The following is a 26,067-nucleotide window of genomic DNA, read 5'->3' on the forward strand; positions in this document are numbered from 1 at the left end:
ATACAGGTCCATGAGTCAAAAACCTCAATTCTGTCCTTGGTCACACACCTAACCTGAGTGTATAAAGCAGTGGTACATAAGCTGTAGAGTCTGAAAAGAACTGGTGACCCTGACTGAGGCATTTAAATTAAAAAATGCTTTGAACTCTGTGCTGATACATCAAAATACTTCTCCAGACAGATTCAGGTCTGCTAGTCTATGATTCTAGAACTCATTTATGAGATATTTCAATAATGAAGACCATGAGACTCACAGAACAGAAGTGTTTCATCTAAGGTCAGGGTAAATAAAGCCTATGAATATATTCTAGCTGGGATACATATATAAATAATTAAAAGATACTATATTAAACCTCAGAATGCATCTATTTATCAGTTGATGTTAGATAAACAAATATAAGGAGATCATACTGAATCACTAAACTTGGGAATACAGATATTAGACACTAATATATTGATGCTTATGTGATATAGATTTACAACAGTATGGCTGCAGCTTATAATAATGTCATAGCTCATTTCATGTATCCACTGACATTAAATTCCCCTTCAAAAAAAGAATTATCAAAATTATTTTATTTCATCAATTATTACATTCAAAATAAAGTATTTGTAGAGTCACTGATTTGAATTAATTCAGAATTTAAAGTGAAATCCAAACAAAACAGACATATAATATTAGCCCCCAAAAGCCTCAACCATGATGATGATGATGATGATGCTGATGCTGATGCTGATGACAGCTAAACATTACTGTGTAATTATTACAGTATATGGTACTTGGCTAAACACTTTGCACATCTGTCAGCTTCATTAAACCTCACCAGACTTCTGGGCAATAGCCACCATTGCATTTTTTTTTCGTCCAGAGGCATACATGTTGTACTAAAATATTATAATTTTAATTTAGATAAAATTCTTCTGAGAAAAATATTTTAGTCTACAGTTAAAGCCTGCAAAGGATCTGTATCTTGCTAAACATTTTTTCAATCCCTGAAACCCAACAGGGACAATAAAACAAACATAAAGAGAAAGACGAACTCTCCAACCCAATGGGCTCAATTGAAACATATATAGAGGGCAAGACTGACTTCATTTTCATCAAAGAAATGAAACCACCCTAACCTTTCAAACACCAGCCACAGAGAACCTACAAATACCATGAAGTGGGGAGTGTTAATGAAGAGTGGTACCTCCCTCCTCACCCCTCCAGCAGGATACCGAGTTCCCTAGAGCATCCTGCCGGGTACAGAGGGCTGAAGCTGATGCTTGGTGAAAGTGGAGGGGGTAAGATCCTGTGACTTAAATTACCTAATCTGATCCACACACTAGGCGTCTGAACACAGAAAACCGAGAGACTGGCCCTCAACCAACCACCAAAAAGGAATTAAAAAAAAAATTACCAAGAATGTTTACGACTATAAACTGTAACGGAAGTCGCTCCAACATACTCACTTGCAACCACACTCTCTCCGCCCCCCCAAACACGCTCACTTGCCCCCCTCCTATGTAATTTTTCAGCAAATATGTGAGCACAGTGAAGCATGGAGCGGTGGTGAAGGGCATGGGCTCTGGGGACTGACTGCCTCGGTGCAGACCAGCGCCCTGCCCTGTGAGTCCTCCAGCAATAATTACACGTAACCGCCGGTCCTCAACTTCCTCATTTGGGCCAGAGAACATGAACATACTAGATGACAAGATATTTTATCCTAAACATCAAACACGTCTCGAACATTTTCACATTGCTCAAAAAACAAATACAGTTTTGAGGATGATGGCCCAGCAGGTTTATGGAGTGATAGTATTGTAAAATAGAAAAAAAAAGTGATTAAGATTATTTATTCTATTTTATAAATGTAGAACACACTAGGGGAACTAAAATAAATTAGGGCAAATGAGAACATTGATCATTAACAAAATGACAAATATCACTCAGCATATTTTGCTCCATTTACAAATAATCCTTTTATCCCATGAATGGAACTTCTGTGTTCAAATTTTGCTGACAGGGTGATTTTCCTATTGACTCTCATGCTTTTAGTGAAAATTAAATTGCACAGAAAGTGCCACACTGCAGATGTTTCAGTTGGGCTACTTGTAATTTATAGATAATGTAACTCTAAAGATCGCAATCTGTGGTATACAAAAATACTTGAATCATTTGGCTTTCCCTTATTTAATACTGAAGCTTAGAGATGAAGAAGACACAGTGGAAGGCCAAGTACTCTGCTCAGCTCTTTGTATTTAACTCCTGTTGAAATCAAGGCAATGTGCTCATTCATAGATGGGAATTTCTATTTTTAAATTATTTTTATTCAAAGCTATTAACAACTTCCAAAGAAAGACAGGAAACATTTCAAGCGAGCAACGCTGAATCCTATCTTCTTTAAAGGCAAAATGTGTCTTTCAAAGTAACTCTGAATTCCTACAGTGCACTGTAGGCAGAACACATACAGATATTAATGGCAGATTTCAGCAAATACAGGCAATTTAATAAGCATAAAATTGGCTGCATAGGTTTGGATGAATAATTTAATCTTATTAATCTCAAATTGAAAATCCCTAAAATATTATATACAGATTTTTTCAAATACTAAAATGTGATATGTTTATGCATAATTTATTGTGCAAATTTTTGGTAATCATACATTTTTTTAAATTCTAAGAAGAAAAAAAATGTTATTCCAAAATCAAGAACTACTTTCAACAGCTTTCAAAATAGAACTGATGGGGAAATGGTACAGTTCTATGAAGAAATTATATAATGAACACAAACTATAATTTACTGTATACAAAATACCATTAAAATTCTTTCTTAGAATCTAGATAGTCTACTTCATATTTATTTATGAACCTTCAGAAAACTGAATTAGAATAACAGAGAAAAAAAGTTCTTTAAATTTTTTTCTTATCTATTTTAGTTCTTATTATTTTGAATAACTTGTTGAAAGCTGATAAAATGAACATAATAAAAATTTATTGTTTATTTGACAAACAAGATTATATAATATCTGGGAAGAAACTTATAGCAACATTTTTTTCATGAGATAAATAACATCAATTCTTAAAATCTCAGGTGTTATTTTCTCTTTTCATTTATCCCCTTTAAGGACTAGTAATTCTAGATTAGTGATTTTTATATTTTGTGACATAGTGCCGATGAAGAAAGGCAACAAGCACTATTTTCATCATTCCCTTGTAATAAAATTAATGTATATTCATGAGATTTTTAATAAGACTAAAAATGATATTTTTATATATGACACATTGTGGTATAAACTTTCTATAATGAGTGGATTTTATATTCTAACATTATTTTAAAAGTACTTTTGCCATTTCTATTACAGAGTCGCAAGAATAAAACTTTTCACTTAACTCAATGAACCCTAAAATACAGTGTTTAACAAATACTGAAAGAAGAAATAGTTTTATATTTTGACTCATCTCAGCTCTCTTTTTGCCTTGCCTAGCACCATTTTGATTTTAAACATTAGACTTTACAATGCTTTGGGAAAAAATACAACACCTGAAATGCATGTCCTATGACAACAGCTTTAAAATCCTCACCAAAAATTCTTTACTTAAGCCTTCAGATCCTGTTTTTACCTCTCACCACTTGGCTACTCTTGAGGACTCCCAGTGATCTCGCCCTAGACTCCAGACTTGACACCAATTCTCTACCTAACATTGTCAATTTTGATCATATGAAATAAATTATTCCTCTGAAAATTAACTTAGAGTACTTTCTCCAATTATTTACTATTTTCACCAAAATTATTAAGCACCAATTACATGCAAAAAACTACTCTAAGCTCCTTAGATAATTGATTTCTGTGGTGAGTCCCATAGCTATTAAGTGACAGAGCTATAATATGAAAGACCGTTTGCTTTTTCACAGGACACGGCCAATTTCATTATCTGCCAAAACCTCAGACTCATCATTTATGAACCATACTTGACTGAACTTGAACCAGCTCCCCTTTGCAAGTTGCTAACCTGTCCCAATGCCACAATCATCAAAACTCAGACCTTTTCTTTCCCTCTGGTACTTCATTTGAAAAATGTGTCACCTCATGCCATTTTAAACATCTCAAATGGATCACACAGCTCTTCACCATAGCTTTTCAATTATTACTGTTTAGTCACGCTTTGTTTGGATTACTGCAGAAGCCCCATCACTAGACCCTGCAAGGCGTCTGATGCCCTACATCCCTTCCCAGATAGTCTAATTCTGCTAGTTTAGACTGCATTCAATCTCTACCTTCTTGTCAGCTTCCCACACACTCATCATGAAATCCCTTCAGATTAGGTGCCTAGCCTATATAAAGAACCCTCTGACCTGCCCCACCTAAGGCTATCTGTGCCCATATCTCTTATAATCCAATGCCCACACCACTGAAGAGTAGTGCATAAACATCTCCTGGTGTGATCTCTGTTAAAGTTGTTTCCTTCACCTCAATTACATTCTTGCCAATCTTTGAACATTTAATCTAATTCTCAATGGCCATGAGCCATATTGATCTTTTCTTTTTGACCTTCTATAGTGTTTTCTTCTTTTCAATAATGGCAAAAATCTTAAATACTCTTCTCATTTGGGATATGTATTAAATGCATTCCCTATTTCTATTACATGGCTCTGATTTCAAGGCCAAGAACATAATATATGCAATTAATACCTGTTTGCTATTACTGGTTCATCACTGGTGATACCATACCTAGAGACACTTCTTAGAAAGCAAAGTTCCAAAACAAATATTTTGTATATAATTCAATTCAGCTGACTACATCACCCTGAGATACTATGTATATGCCAGTAATTACATATTTTGAACTATGATGTATATAAACTTCATATAATTTTATTTTTCAAAAATGGTCTCAGGGAAGGAAAACACCAAGAATCATGATTTTCTTTCAGTCAACTATTCAGCTCATCTCATATGAAATATATATATATATGTGTATATATATGTGTGTATATATATATATGTGTGTGTGTGTGTGTGTATATATATATATATATATATATATGCCATTTATAACCATTTTAACATGGCATGAACTAAATAAACCTTTTGCTAAAGATAGGAAGCACATGGCAAAACTAAATACTATTCCTTGACAAGAGCTTAAAAACTGGAATTAGGGCTTCCCTGGTGGCACAGTGGTTGAGAGTCCACCTGCCAATGCAGGGGACACGGGTTTGTGCCCCGGTCCGGGAAGATCCCACATGCCACAGAGTGGCTGGGCCCGTGAGCCATGGCCGCTGAGCCGGCGCGTCCGGAGCCTGTGCTCCGCAATGGGAGAGGCCACAACAGTGAGAGGCCTGCGTACCGCAAAAAACAAACAAAACAAAACAAAACAAAACTGTAATTATTGCTGTGCTACTGAAGCATTTAACTAGAGATGAGACATTTTAAAAGAAATCCATTACGGTTTACTTTATAAGAATTTCAACTTTATCTCTAATTGCTTTCACTCTATTAACTATGCCTAGAAATTTAGATATACAGGATTAAAATTTTTAAAGGGAAGGGTATCAGTTTGTGGGATTTTGAGTAAATTGAAAGGACAATTCATTCTACCTAATGATTATTTTTTTAAATTGAATCAGAAAATTAACCATTTTTCACTGGAATCTGAGCATGGGATCAAGATCATGTAACATTTCTAACTGAAAGCATCCCAAAGTTATCAACATATTAAATGAAAATAGATTAATAAAAAAGTAGATTTATTTGAAAAGATAAAAACTTACAGTATTAAAACATACTGTACTTATTATATATTACGCATATTGTACATACATTTATAACCTAACAAAGATATTAAACATCTTAAAAAGTGTGTGCTCAATCATTATCTACGAACCAATTCAACATTAAGGTTCTGCTAAATATGACAGGGCTGTTACTGCAGTGTGGTTTATTGCCTAAAGTATGCTGATTTGCGTGGCAAGGAAATTCTAACTATCTCAATTATCTGTATCGACTATCAAGGATTAGCTTTCTTTTTACAGTTTATGATAATGAATTTGGAATCTTATTTTAATCAGTGTTATTCCCATTTTTCATATAAATTTCAGCTGACATTCTACAGCTTGGAATTCTCAAATCTTCTTTTCCCTTTTTAAGTAAATCCCTATAGCAAAAGAAAGCAAGAATTAATAGTAGTTAATCCTTCCTAGTGTTTGGGAGTGCATCGGGGATCAATGTAAAAGATGGTTACTGCTGCCTTAACTCTCATTACTCCAGCTGTTAACCAGATGTTCAAAACAAGTAAGTTACCAAAATGTTTTTCTAAATTATTTTTCTTAATCTGCTGAATTATGCAAATGCTAGAATATTTTTAATCATGTACCTAAAGTCCTGCTACAAAATTAGCATGATATAAGAATTTGGGAGTAATTCAAATGCAATACCTTTTGAAATAATGAAGTATAAAAATAATTAGTATTGGGTCTGACAGGATATAAGATATATTTATGTTGATTAAAATGTAAGATCTATAAAATTCAATAAGAAACACAGAATAAAAAGTTATTGGGGGATATGTTTTCCTAGCTCATATAAATGTGAAAGAAACTCAAGAAAACATAAAATAAATGAAGAGAAAATGGAAATAAACCTTAAATCTTCTGAGGTAACTGAACTTTTCAGAAAATTATTTTTCAGTTTTCTTTTCCTCTTTTTGCTTTATGACATTTACCTACATAAAGTCTCTGAATTCCCCTTCTTAGAATAAATGGAATAGCTGTTCTTTTTTTGAAGAAAAATAATTTTATTTTGATTGCTCCCTCTCAAGAAACTCTTACAGCCCCAAAACACTTAATCACTATCATTCAGAGGGAAAAGTTGGCATCAGCTTGATTTTCAGTATTTGAATGTTATCACAGTTAAGAAAATTCCACAAAGAATGATTTTAGTCGGAATGGATCATGATTTATTCTTTTTCCCAGTAAGACAGTATTCATTTTCAATGTCCAAGCATATAAAAGTTGAGAATTTAAAAAGAACATATCAAAATTAATTTAAAGACAAAGATTAAATAAAATATTCTCTGAGCTAGGGAATGAACTTTTCAACTTTGTTTCTTTTTATAAGTATCCTGTATTTTCTAGTATTCAAGACGCTTAATCTAACTGTAACCTATTTTTGTCTAATATAAATGGCATCTTCCCAACTTAAAATCATTAACTTATACAAGAAAAGATAATTGTCATTCTAATTTTATTTTGATCTTCTACCATCATAATTACAGAAAAGATTAAGCACCTCATTGTGTTAATATGGTACTAAGTAAAGTTCAAGCAATTAAACCATAACCTTTACCAACCTTACTCTTGAAACCTAAGAAAGTCATATTTTATAGAAAACTATTAGAACAGACTGTAATTATATCTCAATGAACATGTACATTAATTGCAAATATAAAAAATTCAAAAATGTATGTGTAAGAGTAAAAAGGACTTCATAAGCATTGCGTGTCTCAGAGCAGGTCAAAATCAATACTCTTATTTTCATCAGTTGAGGTTTCCTGGGAGAGATGAGACTGAAGACTTCTGTGAATAATGGACTTGGTTAAAGAAGAAAGCTCCTTTATTAGTGAGGCTCTAACACAGGCTATAGCTTGGGAAAGTCTGAAGGCTGAAGGAGTATTAACAGATCAGAGGCTACAACAAACACAGGAGGAAATGGACTTCAGAGGGATTAAAATAAAACACTATACTCTTTTAAAACATCTTATAGTTCCACAGGATTGCAAGAGTTAAGCACCTTTGCAATTATTCAAAATATTAGACTGGATTCATGTGTACAGAGTAGAGGTATACTGTATGGATTAAGAGAAGAATTCAATTTCAGTTCTGCCTTCTCAGTGTCATTCTGGCAGGTCACTCAGCCCTGCTGTGTCTGAGACACCTCATCTGGAAATAATAACATCTCAGAGGAGTCGTACATTAAAAGAGTTGATATCTAAAATTGTACCTGACACACAGATAGGTATTCATTAGGACTGTGATTAGAAAATAAACACATTTACAAAAAAATATATTTAAAAAGTATAAGCTGGGTAGTCTGTTTTGTTCCATTTGGATTCTCTTCAAAATACCCATTATGCATGGTAAATTTCTATTAAATGGATATCTAAAGTATCCGGCCCCCACTGATGTCAGGTTAACAGAAAAGTTTACGACATTAGGGTGTTAAGTTGTACAATGCCAAGGTGTAGGAAGCTGGAAGTCAAAATATTTAGGCTTAAACCTGAATTATGGAAAGTTTGTTTTAAAAATCTGAATATAGTCTCACCGATTAAGTTTGCTACACTTGTTCAAAAGCACAAAACTGAGTGTTTTTAAAAACTGTTTACCAAGTATTAGGTTTGCCAAAACTCTTTAATTATTTTAAGTAGAAAGTAACGGGCACGGTTTTCATCTACTAAACTTGATGGATAATCCCATCAGAACAACTACATGTCTGGCTACTACATCACATTTGACCTCGGAAATATTCCCACCTACGACCTATAGAGAAGACCAGATTCCAAACTGTAGTCTTCTCAGGACTGATACAAAAACACTCCATGAAATTAGGAAGCTCTATCCACATGTATCCATATTTTAGTCTGTTTCAAAATTTACCCTGATGCAAAATTTACCTAATTTGTATTCCTTAAAGATTCATATATCTAATTTTTAATTACTTGATATGGGGTAGAGAAACCCTTGCTTATTTACATGTAGCTTTTGTCCCCTAGAGAAAACAAGTAGTTCTGTAAAATTACAATTTCTCCCACACAGTTTTTTGGCACTTGGGATAAGGTTTCGGGAAAGAGTTCATCTACTCATTCTCCTCCAATGCCAGGTCTTGACTTTCCCAAGACACAAAAGGGAAAAAAGGATGTGTTTATTTTCAAACTGCTTCTCTGACCAACATGGAGTGGAAGCTTGTTATGGAGTGATATGTTGTACTTCTGGTCTTCATCTACAGATGAGGAAAGCTAGAGCTGAACACAATTGAAGTCATACTTTAATTCACTATGGGCAGCCAGAAACTTAAAGTGTTCCATTACTTAAAAGCTGCATTAAGAGAACTGACCACTTCTGCATTAATCTTAATATTGTTTTTGTACAGACTACATAAAAAAAAAAATCAACGGCATAGAGATATGATCCCTCTTTTACAGACAAAGAAAATGTGATTCACAGATACAAAGCAAATTGCCGAAGGTCACAAAGTTGGCAGAAGGCAGGGCTGGGAATCAAACTAAAAGGTTTGAATGTGCAGCTCAAACTGTCACAGCTTCTGCTGACATAGGAAAAAGAAAAAAGAAAAAACCAAGGGAACAGTGTTTTCCTAGGGACAGATCAGTCTTACCTAAAAACGCCAAGTCTAACAATCCATCCAACAATCTGTGATATTTATTAACACAGGACAGGACCATTATTTCACATGCACACTTGCCAATGAACTAAACTAAAAGACTTAATCAAATTTACAAGCTAATATTGTCAATGGAAATAATAACAACATTTTTGGATGCCCCTCTTCATTTTCTTAATGGCTTTCATATAAAGTACAGCTTTACTTGCTATACAATCCTAGGAGCTTCAGATGCCCCAATTTTATTTTTGAAACTGAGCTAACTGAAACTGTCTCTGAGAGATAATGTGTCCTGCCTGAAGTCATGGCAAATCTCATCCAGAAGGCAGCTATTCAGTCTTCTAAGTACTCTTCCAAATACAAAGGGATGTAGAGAGTTAAAGAAAATCTAAAGCCATGTTGCCAATTCTCTTGTTTATAATGGCAAAAGTAAAAGTTTCAGAAAAGCCAAAGTAAAAAAGTATGATCTTTTGAAAAATATTGCATGGATTTATGTTTGATTGATATTTTCTTACAGTAAGCCTTAGAATAAATGTTACCAAGCAAGCAGCAAGCAAGATATTTTTCTAGGAGATCTGACTCTGCTCAGAAGGAAAAAGGGATTCATTGCAGGCCAAGATGTAAGTTAACAGTTTGCTTCATTTTAACATGCATACCAACCCTAAGAAATCAGGATATAGATTTTAACTTGTCTTAACCAATAAAATGTGAATCCATTTAAACCATAATGTTATGGAGAAATGACTAACCCAAAGGGACATAAATATTTTCAGGAAAATACACAGAAGATGAAGTTGATTAGGTGGACAAAATACAATCAGCAATGCTTTCTGATTAGAGTGGTCCCAGGTCTTTGGGAGAACATCATTTGGGTCAATCACTCTTTGTCAAATCATATGTGAATATCACTGGCTAGTCTGTTTTAAGAGAAAAACGATGATGTTGGGAACAGAGTGATTCACTTCTGAAATTAAGCGGAAAGGAGAACAGATACGGCACCTTAACTCAGACTGTTTTTCTCAGGACTGTGAGGCTTCAGAGGGAAGAAAGGATGAAAGATACAGTGCATTTCTCCAGACTACATGACCCAGGAGGCAGTTTACTTTCTTTGAGGTCATTTAAATAAATTGATTACTTTTTTATTACAAATCGAAATTTTATTTGTTGCCTAAAGGAATCTCATGCAGTAAAGGGTTCCAGAATCATCCAATTAGTGAAAGGTGACATTTATTGAGCCTGTACTACACAGTCCAAGAATCATGTTAACTTTTTATATTAATGACCTCATTCAATCTCTCAATTACCTCACTACAATAATCACCTCTTCACCGACAAGAAACCGAGGTCTAGAGAGATGCATAATGTTCTCTATTAGAAGTGGAGAAAATGAGATTTGAACCCAGGAGGTCTGACTCCTAACCATTATGAAATGTTGACTCTTGCAGCAATTTTTGTTTTACATTAAAATTAAGTTCTATAAGGAAATATCTAAAGTCTGAAACTGAATTAATGGCTGTGGGATGTGTGGGATCTAGTATGTAACAAGTTCCAGAGGAAGAAAATAATCAATGATTAAAAAGAATTTGAAAGAGTGTTAATTTGTTATGACATAATATATATGAATTTTTCAGAAATGCAAAAGTTAAATTATTCATTTTTTTGAACTGACATTTATTTTCAACTTTTAGAAACTTGTTTGGCAAATGATTTACTCTTATATCCTAAGTAAAACTTTAATTTCTGATATCCAAGAAGATCCACAGAATACTGTTCTGAATGTATTTGTTAAAAGGACTCCAAGAGCATTTTCAAACATATCAATATAAATGTTAAAGCTTCCCTTGCAAACGGTATCTTTATTCTTCATCATTCCTGTGATTTTCTCATAAGTCACTATAGGTAGATTTATATTTAGTAAATATTTAGTTAATTAATGCAGTTTAGCAGGGAATATATTCTCAAACTTTTGAAAAACGTTCATCTTTTCAAATCATATTGCATGTAATACCCGTGAGCATTTAATGCCACAGATTCATGCATAAGTGACTGGGTATGTGTGTGTCCCACAGATCAGATATAAAACACGTGGGAAGGAAACTGACAATTCATTGCATACCTGGATTTTCTTCACAACATGATATAAAATGAAAAAAAAAAAGAGAGAAGTGTTTGTGCTCCTTTTTGTTTTAATTTCTCAGTTGCTCAACGTTCTGTATAGCCCTGTTGGAATCCTGAAGTGTGTCTCTTATAATTAATGAGCATATTATAATCCAAACTTGAGAACAAGAGAGGCAGGGAAATAATGCAAGGCTCAGCCCAGTGTAACAAAACTTGCCCATGTACCAGCAATATTCACTCCTGCTAAGGAACGCTCAGAGGCTTGTTCAAAGTTCACATCAGCTCACTGTTCCCTCCAACCTCTCCTGGAAAGGAACAAGGCTTCTCAATGTGGCAAAAGCCCACCTACTCAAACGGAAGGTTAATTATTACTACATAATTAACCTCGCTATAGAAAACTGTTAAGATTAATGAAGCAGTGATGATAAGCTCCGCTTGAACTACCCTAGAAATATTTGTTTACCACAAACACCTACATGTATATTGATAACAGATTCTGTGCAAATTATTGCAATATGAGATCTAAGTAAACACATATAAATCATAGCCTATGTATCTGAAAGAAAAAAAAAAACAAGAAAGGAGAAAGAGGAAGAGGGGAAGGAGGGGGAGGGAGGGAAGGAAGAATTAAGATAAAGAAAAGAAGGAAGGATAAAGGACAGGGAACAGAACACGTTTTTACCTTTCAGCAAGAACTGCCATGCCAAAATGAATGCTTCCTACTTAGTTCTTTGACAGTCATGACTCGGCAAAAGACCATGATACCCTCTCTAATCTGGGTGAGTTGAAAATATAGAAAAACCCAATAACTTTAAAAAATAGAAAAACCCAATAACTTTAAAAATATGTCAAAAGAACAGGATCTTGTAATCTAAACATACATTGATTATAGTTAATTTAGCATTAATTTTAATTAGGCTAAAACAATTAAATACTGATAAATACTACCTAAAATGAGGCCCAGAGTGTTGCTAACGATAAGTACAAATTCAGCTACCCCAGAGTACATTGTAGGAAATGCAGGTACGTGAGTTCCTATCCACAAAACATCACAGACCTGTCTGGTCACCACATCATCACAGCTCAATTACAGAACACACCACCAATGTAACTCATCACCTTGTAGCACCCTCATTAGCACCACTGTGCCCCAATCCTCCCTAAGTGGACACTGTATCAGCTAGAATATGCTAGGTTAGGCTGCAGGAACAAAGACAAACTCCAAATCCCCGGTGTCTCAAGACAGAAAAGGTCCTTCCTGGCCCAGTCTTCAGGACCATCACAGATCAGCAAGGGCATGGGGAGGGGGCTCCTCTCCTTTTACACATTCAAGGATGCAGGCTGACACTGGAGGCTCTTCTCTCTGGCACAGGCCTCCCTGCCAGAGGTCGAGAGACCTTGGTGGTCTGACTCCAGCAATGAAACGACCCAGCTCAGAAGTGAGGAGTGCCACTGCTGTTCATGACTCATTGGCCAGAGCCAGTCACATGACCCCATCCAACCACAACTGGTCCAGAAAATAATCCCTACCTGTGCCCAGAATGGTGGAAGGCTGGGACTATTGGAAGAGCATTAATAATACCTCAGCTATCCACTCATGTCTATGGAATGGCAACGCTAATACACTTTCGGTTGTTGTTTTAATAACCTGCTTCAGTTGTGGATATCCATTATGTGTGAACAATCAAAGGAACTCAAACTAAATCCCATGCCCTAATAACTTTAGTTTATTCCAAGAAATTTGACCGTTTGAAACTGAACTGTTTGGGGATTAACAAAACATTGAGGAAGAAAGTCAGAAAGAACACCACCAGAATATAGTACATTTATAAAGATTTAACATTAGGGCTTCTAACTGTTTATCAATTAAAGTTACAGATGCAAACGGATTCTAAGACAATATTCATTTTTATCTGGGTAAACTCTAGTCTGTGAGCAAGAGGTATGATCAGAATAAGTGTATTTGCAGGTTTGGGAACTCCGGGTGGAAGAAGTTTGGAATACAGATGATGAGACAGAATAATGGAGAATTGGGGTGTTCATCCTGAAATTCTACATGCAGCCCCAGGACGAACTGACTCCAGAGAGACCATGAGGGAACTGTGCACAGGACTGGCACTAGGGATGGGTCATGAGCAGCTCTCTCATTCCACAAGTTTGACAGAAAGGAGAAGGGGGGGCAGTCTCACCTCTGGAGACCCTTTAGGCTAGGCTCTGAACCTCCTGTCCACCTCAACGAAAGCAGCTCTATTTTAAAAAATCTTTTTTTTTTTTTTTATATACTGTCGTTTATTTAGAAAAAGAGTTTCCACTGCTAAGGGAAAAAAAAAAAAGCTGTATTAATTCACATCCAACACATACTTATTTCTTTTGCATTAATCAGTTCTTGCTACTTAGTGGATTAACTTCTAGTCGGCTCCACCTCTGTGGTTTCTCTGGCCTAAGGATGCAGAGACCAGTGGCAAGGACATGTAATATTCATTATTGCCTAGAACTCATTTATGCTCTTCATCATCAACCGAACACCAAAATATAGTCATCAGAAAACTCCAGGAAAACCACTAAACAGAAAGAAGCCATACATTTTTAAGAAAATGGATTGTTAATATATTACAAGCTAAGGAAGGCATTAAAGTTCTATGCGGTACAAATGGAACAACAGTTCTTCCTGGCATTTACTTCAGATGGAAGAGGTACACTTGGTTAATTTCTCAGGCACCACTTAAAAAATATACAGTGTTTGCCCTCTTAAGTTACAAAAACCAAGGCCAGCCACAGAGCTGACCACAGGCTGACATTTCTGTAAAGGAAGCTGACCTCTCTGGGAATCCAAAATAAACTGGAATTTCTCAGCCTACAGTGCAGAAACAGATCTTTGAAAATTTTCCAGATTTATGTGGAAAGATTATAAAAAGTAAACAGATTTCTGTCTTCCCAAGGTGCCCTCTTTTCCACATTACAATTATTATGAGCCAATGTTAGAAGAAATATTTCCAAAAGCATCCACTGTATAATAAATATTTGTGATGTACCACCTATTCAGAAAACAGAAGGTCAGAAAAAAAATAATAATAAAAAAGAAGTTAGCCCCTTTTTTTTGTTTGTTTGTTTGTTTTTTCTGGTACGCAGGCCTCTCACTGTTGTGGCCTCCCCCGTTGCGAAGCACAGGCTCCGGATGCGCAGGCTCAGCGGCCATGGCTCATGGGCCCAGCTGCTCTGTGGCATGTGGGATCTTCCCGGACTGGGACACGAACCCGTGTCCCCTGCATCGGCAGGCGGACTCTCAACCGCTGCGCCACCAGGGAAGCCCAGCCCCTTCATTTTTTTGAAGTTACTTTTCTTTTTGCCTCTCAGGACACTTCCTTGATGTGAAGGGCAACCTCAAGACCAACACAGTTAAGAGTTAAAAATTGTAATTTTCTTAATGAAATTATAAGGGCAAACTTAACTGCCTTGGTTTCTTTTTTTGCAATGAAAGGAAAGAAAAAAATGCCTTGTGTGAGTCTTGTTGGGTTTTTCATTGTTGTTTTTGCTTTCAGAGGTATAGTGAAATCAACAGGCAAAATGATACTTATATTAGCAACTGAAATTCTGTTTTCATTTTATATTTCCATTATTATAATCATATAAAATTAGAACTAAATAGTAATCTGTCAGGATTTTTTACGTTTTATATGCGAGCCTTGAAATTACCAACTTACCAAACTTTCTTTGAATACCCAGGCCAGTTTAAGTGTTCTGTGGTCACATCAACACTGAAAAATTGTATGGAAGATGTATATGAATTGTATACATGTTATGTGATTTTAAAACAAGCTAAGTAATCAACGAACAGGTAAATATAGAAAAACTCTTGGAGGAGGGCCTAAACTCAATGGAGTTATGAAGATGAACACATATTGATCCTGAGTTAGGACCAAGTATAAAAAATACCACATCAACTGAGCTTTAAAAAATGACCAACTGGTTTTCACTTTCATTAACTCAAGTCTTTAAATTATTTATTTATTTATTTATTTATTTAATAGGACTGGCCCATATGCCAATCTCCAAAAGGGCTAATCATTACATAAGACCTTCAGCACATAAAAAGGAAGGATTAAAAGATCAAAACTTGGGCTTCCCTGGTGGCGCAGTGGTTGAGAGTTCGCCTGCCAATGGAGGGGACACGGGTTCATGCCCCAGTCCAGGAGGATCCCGCATGGCGTGGAGCGGCTTGGCCCGTGAGCCATGGCTGCTGAGCCTGAGCGTCCGGAGCCTGTGCTCCGCAATGGGAGAGGCCACAACAGTGAGAGGCCCGCATACCGCAAAAACAAACAAACAAACAAACAAACAAAAAAAGATCAAAACTTAAAATGCTGATTTCAGACCAATCCCAAAGTAATTAGAAATCACATCACCACCAAAATCATACACCCCTGTACCAGTCAGGATCCTAGTAAGAAACAGATGGTGTCCTCAAGTTCAGTAATTTGAGAAGAGCATACGGCATGGATACAGGCTGGAGAAACCAAGGAGACAAGAGTACAGTCCTGGGGTGAGAATCAGAGAGCAGGCAGGCCTCAGGAGTGAGAGGGGAGAGGGGTCTCCAGAGAGCCCAGGGGAAGGCCACCCCACAGGAGCCGTGACCTTCAGTACAGTGACGGGACCCTGACCTCACTGCCCCAACCTACAGCAGTATTTCTCAGTGCACCATGGGATAACTAAAAAATGTGACATGTTATTTCTTTAAAACACAGATTGCCCTAGAGAAATAATGAAATGAAAATCCGAGACAGACCTTGATAAATCATTTTCCTAAATCTGGACAGACTCTGTACTTGAAACACATTGCTCTTTAAATTTAATGAGCTTAGACTGAAAATCAATAGTTTTTTGAGACCTGCATCACGTTTGTTTAAATAATATAGGACAAAAAAAAAATCTAATGAATGAAAGCTCTGATTTGTACAGACTAGTCTGTATTCAGTAGTCTAGCAAAGTATACTCTGATTATTGTCCTGGCTGGATACCAGGTAATTTTTTTTTTTAATAATTAGAACTATCCCACCATCCTAAATGACTGTGTCTCTTTTACATTATAGAAATGGCATTAAATATAAACTCCAAGGACACTTATGTTCAGCTGAAATAATGTTCCCATGATACATCTGCAGATTGGGATTCCTTTAATTAGGAAAGATTTGGACTAAGCTAATGCCTAAAGCCCCTTATGAATCTGAGAATTTGTGACTCAGATTCAAGTGTTCCAGAAACAGTGAGAAAATTCACAGCTTTGAAATTCTGTAGTTTTTCATTTGAACCAATTTGTATTAAAATTTTTTAAAAAAGGAAAGCCATGGTCGGTCTTCAGGGTATAACCAGCCCATGTTGATAATAGATGTCTCACACAGTTACTGCCCAAGTAAAACAATTTGTGCCACAGACCTTTGTAAACTGGAAAGCACTTTCTCAACATCAGGTTTCATTATATTCTTTTAATTTATAAAATGTTTACTAAACCACTTTACGTCTTTATTTTCTTAAGAGTGATATGTAGATGAAGCTTCTCTTTAAAATAGTTTATTAGAGAACAAATTATCCTTATTTATATATGCAAGCATAGATATTAATTTTTAAATAAATTTTTAAATTTTAAACATTATTTTTAGATGGAGGAACACCAGTAGAAATGTTATGAAATAAATACTCTAAACCATTCACCCAAGATGAACTACCCAGGAGAGCAAATATTTCTGTGACATTTCGATCACCTTAACATATTTATTGCTAAAAAGTAATTCACCAAGGTAACTTTCTCTGGTTGATTCCACAACTGTTTTAATGCTTTGGATTATGTCTAAGTGAATGCAAACTGCATTCTGAACATTGTAATCTGGTTCCATCAGTGTTCCAATGTCTTTTCCATGCACCCATTTGCTCAGTTTTCCCAAACAACTCTCAGTCTCCAAAGAAACTTGTTATCTAGAAGACATAATTTGAGACTATAATAGCCAAGATTAGGTTAGCAGCTAAATTAGTTCACTTAACATGGCAGAAACCAAAGACTAACCATTTGGCCTTCATATTTTAAAACATGTTCCAATCATAAGGAATGTATCGTAAGGCAGGGGTCCCCAACCCCGGGGCCGAGGACCGGTGCAGGTTAGAGGCCTGTTAGGAAGTGGGCTGCACAGCAGGAGGTGAGTGGCAGGCCAGCGAGCGAACCCCATCGCTTGCATTACTGCCTGAACCACACCTTTCCCCAGCCCCGACCATGGAAAGACTGTCTGCCACGAAACCTGTCCCTGGTGCCAACAAGATTGGGGACCGCTGTCGTAAGGGGTTGATTCTGAGGAAAATGCGAAAATGCACATCAGCAAACATGTTGGATTGCTGAAAAGACACCTATTCAGGGAATTCGTTTTGAGAGAAATACCTCCATACTAATGTATTTACTATGCATTTGTTACTTAATTGCACTTTCTTTGCAAACTAGAAATATATTACTTATTATTTATTAAATATAAATATATTATATATAATAATTAATAATATAATAAGTATATTATTTTTCTATTTATAATATGTTATTATAAATATATTTATAATAATAAATAATATAATAAATAATATAATAAATATATTACTTTATTATTATAAAGGTTAATTATTATTAACCTTTAACAGATATGTAGCTGGTCATTCTCTGCATGTGAGCAAAATTCCTGAATGACAGTTGAAAGATAATTGAACATAGAGCATTTAGCATTTAATTGAACATAGAACAGTTAGCATTTTATGGAGTCTTACAGATGGCATTCTGTAATTCTGCTTTAAGAAAATATCAGAAGCTGCAAATGAGTAGTAACAAAATTTTTAAATCTTCTTTTCAATACCTGAATATGCAAGCCTTTGGGGGACTCTTAGTGCTCATTGGCCTATAATAACTGATCATAATTCAGTGAAAAAAAATTCCCAAAAAGTTCTACTTTTTTCCAAATGGTTTAATATAGACTTAATGTTTCAAGCTAATTCCTTTTCAAAACAGATCTCAAAACATGAACTTAACTTTGCATAATGCAGCAGAGTAAAACACTTGGAAACTGTTTAATTTACATGTAAATTTTACAGACTTTACAAAGGATCAGCAATGATATCCAAAGGACAGCTTCCTAGCCCTGGGATGACTCACAGCACTAGCTTGGTCTATTTGATGTATTAGTCATGCCACCATCAGCACAAAGGTATTGAGATGGGACCTTTTCTTTATATAATACGAAACAGACATAACTTCAAGATGCTTAATGACCCTTTGTTAAATGCCCTAAATTCCTAAACAAGTTCAAATAATTAAATGGCAACCTACTTCATTATATTATCAATCCTCCATCATTTGTAGCTAAAAGATAATAAAAAAGAGGTTTCAAAAACTGAATTGAGGGCCTAATATAACTTGAGCATTTGACTAAGTGTCTTTCATGTGCAATCTCATTTAATACAACACACCACTACAGTACAGATTGCTGAGTCAAGCTCAGTAAGCACAGTCCCTTGTCAAAGATGCTATGAGGTGGCTGAGTCACTGTCAGGGCCCAAGTGCATCTTATACCAAAATACACCTTTCATTTCAATGAAGTGACCACAGTTAGAAAAACTGAACACACCTTTCTGATTTGTATTAGTTAATTGAATTAGTAAGGCATTTCCAGAGGGCTGACAGGAACTAAAATATTCCAAGCCATTAATTTCATTCGTTTTTTGTTTTTTTTGTTTTTGTTTTTTTTTGTTTTTTACTACATAATGTCATATCCTGTTCTTCTGTACCCTGAGGAATAAGCATTACTAGCAACCCAAGAATGGAAGTAGTTGACACAGCAGAACACAGTTCTGAGGAGAAAGTACAGGTTTAAACCTGGCTCTCTCTGTTCAGAATCTTTGAACCCAGCTCACGGTATTTTGAAAAAGTAAGAAAGGCTGATTTTTGAACAAACATTGATTTTCGATCCAAGGGCCGGATGACTTTTACAGGTAATATATATCAAAGTGACTCTAAAGAAACCTATATTTTATAAAAGTATTCCGTTTAACAATAAAATCACTACTATTAGGAAATGAAGTATAGGAATGCATGAAGCTAGATTCTAAGTAAAGTAAAATTCCCATCTCAATATTGAAGAAAGCCAATCTACGGCACATTTATCTACAGCCACCACTAAAACCGTAACAGGGAAGAACCAAATCTGATTACATGTTGGATCTGTTTCTTTTGCTTTAACCTTTGCTTTCCTTTGCTGCTTTTGTTTTCTAAAAGGACACTGTCTCTACATAATGGCGTGCCTTGGGGAACCCTGCCCCTCTGCCTGAATGTTAAACCAAAGTTCCTTTGTTCAGGGAAGCATCCTGACCCTGTCCACCTGTGGATGGCTGCAAGAAAGAAGAAATTAACACATCCCCTCCCATGGCTGGCCGTTCCAGGGGATATTTGCAAGACTTATGGACTTTTTACTTTACTTCCTCATCTCCTCCCCCTCTCTGTGCTATAAAAGAAACTGGCATCCAAACCCCAATAAGGTGGTTATTTAGAGACTTTAGTCTGACATCTTCTTGGTCTTCTGGCTTTCCAAATAAAGTCTATTCCTTGTCTCAACACCTTGTCTCCGATCTATTGTCCTGTCGTGCGGCAAGCAGAGCAAGCCTGGACTCAGTAACAAAACCTGCCTGACACACGTGCATACACAAACATTTTCTTGTTAATATTTTAATTTACTGTCTACGAAAAAAATGTTGCCATGTGATGGAGTTTTCATTAATACTATATATCTGAGTCACTTCCTGAACTGTTGGACAAAATTCTACGATGGCAAAAGTAAAAATTAGGGCATCTTACTTGGCCAGGCCTACAATTTTAGTAATATTATACTATTACTATATGCATAGGTTACAGCATAAGTAAGGAGTAGGTAACAGAAGCACTGAACTTGACCTGCAAATATTCTTCCTATTTCTTAGAAAGAGTTTGCATACGTTTCTCTTCAAACTGTGGAAGAAAAGATTTGGGAAATATCATTTCTGGAGAAGTAATGTTAGAGCCAGAAGAAAGAAATGTAGATGTAAATGAAGGCGATTAAAACAGAGAGAAATTGGGAAATTTTCTTACCCCTGTTTTTGCAGACAGCTGTATATAGAAAGTTTTATTTATCATTAATCTAAACTATTAAAATAAACACATAGGGAATTAAGACTATTTCTCAATGACTCCATTCTTCTTGTTCTTTTAAAAATGTTATTAAACAATACCGTGAGATAAGGTATTGTTATATAAATAATACATGAATGGAACTGGAACTGCTATAAATGGTAGCTGTCTCAATTTATTGCTATCTTTCCTATTGAGTTGTTTTGTTTTGTTCATTTAACATTCATTTCAACCAATATTTATTGAAGGTCTGTTTAGACTGTGCTAGACTATTGGAAGACCAAGTCTGTACACTTGAAGAACTCGCAAGATAAGTAGAGGAACATGGAAAAAGAAATGGAAATATGTGCTAGAACGGAAGTACAGTATGTGCAAAGGGCTGTGGGTCCAGCCAAGGGGCACGGCAAACTGTCACGTACAACATACTCAGTAGATCTTTCTACATTCTGATAGAGTGTGGGATCATGGCATTTACAAAGGAAGTAAGATCAAAGGAGGGTAAAGAGGATGGGGAAAGGTGGCAGAAGCAGTAATGAGGGCAAAAAAAGCAAAGGTAGAAAGAAATGAAAACACTTAAAATGAAACACAAATTGCTCTAGACATGCAAACGCACACACAAACACAGGCTAGATTTTACACAGGCACATGGTGAGACTTCCCTTGGGCGGTTGATTATCAAGGATTAGCAGAGGCAGAATGAAAAGACAAATAAGTGTGTGTGTTCAGATTTCCTGGAATCTATACAGGGATCCCAATCTCCCTTCACATAAGTAGCTCCATTGATGTAAGCAGGAAACAAAGGTTCCATTAAGGCTTATTATGTGATTTAGATATGCTGGTGTGGAATTTTTCTCTCCAAACTATTTAAATTACTTATTTCAAGTGAAGTAGTAAGAAATAAGATCATACATACATCACCTTTTATATTTTAGCTATATAGTCCAGAATCATCTTTGGTAAAAGAGTCTTATAAAACATATTAAAGACCTCATGAATCAATGTCAGTCTTGCCCCATACTCATATCTGAAAACCAGGTAAACGGCAACGTTATTGGAGTTTTCTTTTAAAAATAGTTATATACACTGTACGTAGACAGATTTTTTAAAACTGCCTGAAATAAGACAACATTCTTTTTAAAAGGCTTCATTTTGTTGATTTACCTGGTTTTCAAAACTTCACGTAAAAATTGGGAAATGACAACAAAGTTCTTATAATCACATGGCACCCTCAAATATGTCAAATACAATCTTAAATAGGAAGATACTGAAATGCACTAAAATCTCACACTTTAATGAAGCATCATTCAATAATTTACTTTTATAATGTATTCAAGATAAAATTTGTAATTGTTGGTGTTGTCACTTCAAACAGTGACAGACACCTTATTATTTTCTGGCTATGAAATTCTTAAGTACATGAATGTATTATTAACAAATATCTTAGTAGAAATCCTATCAATATCCCATTGCTGGGAGCCCATAGTTTCCTCAAATACTAACTAACTATGATAATTCCAGTGGAAAAATATTCAGTATTTAGTATACCTTTGACATCATCACTATCAGCATCACATAAAAAAAATTCTGAAACTGCATTTACTGAGTGTAAAGACACTTCTGTCAAATTTGTGCTAGCTCTATGATATAATAAACATCAAAATATTTCTACTCAAGGCTTCTGAGTCAGTACTTATTACAGTGAATAAAATGGGAGTCAAAAACCATGGAGAATAATCTTGTATACATTCCCCTGATGATTTATAGGATGGTTTATTTTTCATAGAAAATAGAAATCATAAAGTAATATAAAATGTAAGTGGAATTTTTAAAACCCCATTTTAGAAGTTGGGATTACATGTTAACCAAATAAAGTGAAGACATTTTGGAATAATATTAGATATGAGTAGCACAACTATATGTAATTATTACGTATAGCCCTCAAGCCCTGTGAATATCATTACGTGGTAGTTTACTTGAAATAGCATTAAATAATTCTTTCATAAGATTTTACATATCATTTATATCAACTATTTAAGATTTAATGTACTTTGCATACATTTGACTAAATTACGCATCTGCAGATTTTCAAGTCTTTCCTACAATGCAGCTTAGCCTAAAAGGTCTTCTTTGAATGAGGTAAGGAGTGCTATACCCATATTTTATAAGACTTACTTACAAATGCATCAGCTACAATTATGTCATCAGGAATTACTTATCGTTACCTTTCTGACTCAGAACACCTAAACAATTCAAGAGCACAAATTTAGAATAGAGACTAGAGGCTGTGCAATTTTACTAATACAGCATATATTCTTCCCCTATTACATAAACTTTTCCTTGTCAGTTCTATTAACGTGCTAACAATTTTAATACAATCTTTGAATGGTCTGTGGAGGTATTTCGTTATCATTTCGCCAGCTAGTTAGCCAAAAGAAATGTACATTCTCCCCCATGATTTAAACATCTAATGTCTAAAATCACTCTTATTCTTCCTCGCATACTAAAACGAATGGCCATCTAGTCCAAATTCTATAAATTCCAGCATTGTCCTAACCCACATCTCATGACCATGACCAGCAAACTCTCTGAAAATCATGCTTAGTGTGCACACAACTTTGTTTTTTGTCACTTGTCACCATTCACAAAAAGGGGTTGTACAACTGGATTCTCCTTCCACTCTCATCAGCAGTCAATTTGATGATAAAATTTTAACTACTGAAGATACAGATTTTCTCAATTTTATTAAGACCAATAAAACAAACGAGCAAAAACCAGTTTCTGGTGTTAATTGTCTTATTAGCTAGCTTGTAACATCACACTTTCCTGGCGTACTGTAGCTTCTTATTCTAGGGGACATTAATTGCTTTTAAATGGTGTTAAATACCATCCCTGCAGTTGCAAGTGCTTCTCTGGGATTTTTACTAGAGAAAAGAACTCCTGCAATTTAAAACCACTTTGCTTTCTTCAGTCACAGCTGTTAGGGAGACACTGACCTGTAGAAATCTTAAAGGTTTTTCACGCCTTTCCCAATGCTATCAGTCTGTATTTATTTTCTAAGGCTTCTTTGCCCCTTGAGCCATGGCTCTTCCGTAACTCCCATCCCCCAAAATGCTTTCAGAAGAAAAATCACCGCTTTTCGCTGGTTAATCCCTTTTCTCTCTCTTTCCCCACCCCCGCCCCTTACAAAACCTTGGCTACCCTTAAAGAAAATTCTCCAACAACGTGTCAATTTTATATTGGCCACAAAGACAACTTCTGTTGGGAGAGGAGAGGAAAGAGGGACTGGAGCTTGGCTGTGCCTTTCCACAGACAGGGATCTTTGTGGCGATCGGAAAACACTTCCTGCATAAAAATTCAACACACTCTCTGGGTGCAGGGCTGGGGAGCAGAAGCGACTATGTACCAGCAGTGCCCTCAAACGAATGGAACGCATCCCCTAACCTTCCAAACCGGAAAGTCATTTTTTTTTCTCAAAATGTGTCAGCTTTTTTGCCTTATTAAACATAATCCACTGTCTCAGATCCCGGGGCAGCTCCCCCTCGAGCGTCTGGGTGAAAGCTGTAAATCACTCCTGTACTTTCTCTCCTTCCTCTGCATCTCTCCTTCCTGTTGCACTGTTTTTGCATCTAGCTCGGCTCTGACAAGCTCGCGTTCCTCGTGGCTATCAACAGGGTACCGAGAAGCTAAGAGCAAAAACTCCCGCGAATGGGATACCGGGTCTTGCAGGACCCGCCTGTGTTAATTCCGCCCCCTCCCCCTGCCACGTGACTTCACCGTCCGGAGACCCGAGTCTGCACCCCCAGTGCAGGCTTCCCTGGACGAAATACCCGGCACGCGGGCTCCTTCCCAGGCCTGGGGAGGAGGGGCACCCTCGCCCTCCTGTGTCGCCAAGTCATTTGGTCCACAGAGGCTTGCCACTGAGTTTGTGTCACCTTTCGGTCACGAAGCCCCAAGTTCCAACCTGAAAAGGGGTCACGGATGGGAGGGTGGGCCGGAGGCGAAGGGAGAAGTCTACAGATCCATTCACAGGTGTGTGTGCGTGTGTGCGTGTGTGTGTCCGTCTCCCAGAGGGGCTGCAGCCTAATAAAGCGCCCCCCCCACCCATCCCTCCTCACCGACCTCCAGCGCAAACTGGCTCCACGTTTTAGCATCTCATTTCTCCTGAGCTTACCCCTCGCACCGGGCGTCAGGTTGCTGAGCGCCATCCCATCCTCCCCGCCCCATCTCTCAAATCTTGAAACGTAAAACTAGCTTTGGGGAGATCACAAGTCAAATCAATCCAAAGGTGACAGAGGAAAGGGGCAAGGGTTGGGCCGGTGTGTGACACAGCACGTTTTAACTCCATCCCCCAGCACCACTCCCCGCCCAGCTCCCCCTCCCGGCCGGCGCTTACCTTCTTTGGGCGGTCGCTTGGCCTCCCTGGTAAGATTGCAGACCTGGGTGGTCTGCAGCTCTTGGGTCAGGCAGCCCTCGGTCTGCTCATTCAGGGGTAACACCACGTTATTTAACAAAACCAGCGACTGGTCGTCGACTCCCCACTCTCCCAAGTGCTGAGGGCAGGTGCATTTTGTATACATTATCCCGCAGGTCTCTGTTCTCCCATTTTCTGATTTCAAGCAGCTCTCCAACCAAGTGCATAATACGTGGCAACCAAACTGGCTTGGACTCACCTTGTTCAATACCAAAAACTCAAAAAAAGATTTCTGGTCTTCTTCCCCTTTTTTCTGTAATCCTGGGAAATCGGTTGGAAAGACCCGACGTATCTGAATAAAATTTTTATCATACTGTAGAAAAACGAAAGCATTCTTGGATTCGCAGAGTTGCATTATAGAATGATTCTTTCTTAAAAGATCCTTGATTTTTTCATGGGAAAAATGATCAAACTGATAAGCCAGGAGGGAAAAGTTAGAGCAGCTAAGGTCCTTTTTGGAAAATTTCAGGTAAATGCTATATTTGGTTGGATCTGGATTTTCCAGCGTCCAAGTGCAGTTTGTAAAGTTTTTGGGAAACATTTCACTTACAGAATACGATCCATAAATGACTCCTTTCACCAAAGTTGAACACCAGAAGTCTTGGGCAGCATTAAATCCAAACATAACCAGGAGATAGGTGGAAAATATATAAATCAGCAGGTTACGAACAGCCTTCATCCTATGTCATTTGGCCTGTAAAGATGGCAATGAAAGAAAAATGCAAGTAGGAGTCTACGCGCATGGAAAAAAATAAATTCCTTTCAATATCACAGCCAGCTGTTTTCAAGATTTCAGTAAAAAACCCTTTTTAAAAGAAGGGCAGGTAATTTTTATTTTATAACGCACGAAAATTATCTGTTGCTGTGTGAACAGCGCCCTCACGTGGTTATTCACAGTGGCCAAATTCCCTACATTCAATT

The 26,067-nt window shown here is 36.6% G+C and overlaps 1 protein-coding gene across 1 annotated transcript in view; it reads right to left on the reverse strand.

Annotated features, from left to right (window-relative positions):
* Positions 1-25,825, reverse strand: part of ADGRB3 (adhesion G protein-coupled receptor B3) — a gene marked incomplete at both ends in the record, with an annotated part of 799,939 nt that extends 774,114 nt beyond the window's left edge. Inside the window, one exon of the mRNA XM_079716603.1 lies at positions 25,069-25,825. Coding sequence (XP_079572729.1) covers positions 25,069-25,825 — 757 coding nt within the window. The remainder of the gene's footprint in view (positions 1-25,068) is intronic.
* Between the last annotated feature and the right edge of the window lie 242 nt (positions 25,826-26,067).

This window comes from Hyperoodon ampullatus (assembly GCF_949752795.1).
Source record: "Hyperoodon ampullatus genome assembly, chromosome: 12".
Classification (NCBI taxonomy): Eukaryota; Metazoa; Chordata; class Mammalia; order Artiodactyla; family Ziphiidae; genus Hyperoodon; species Hyperoodon ampullatus.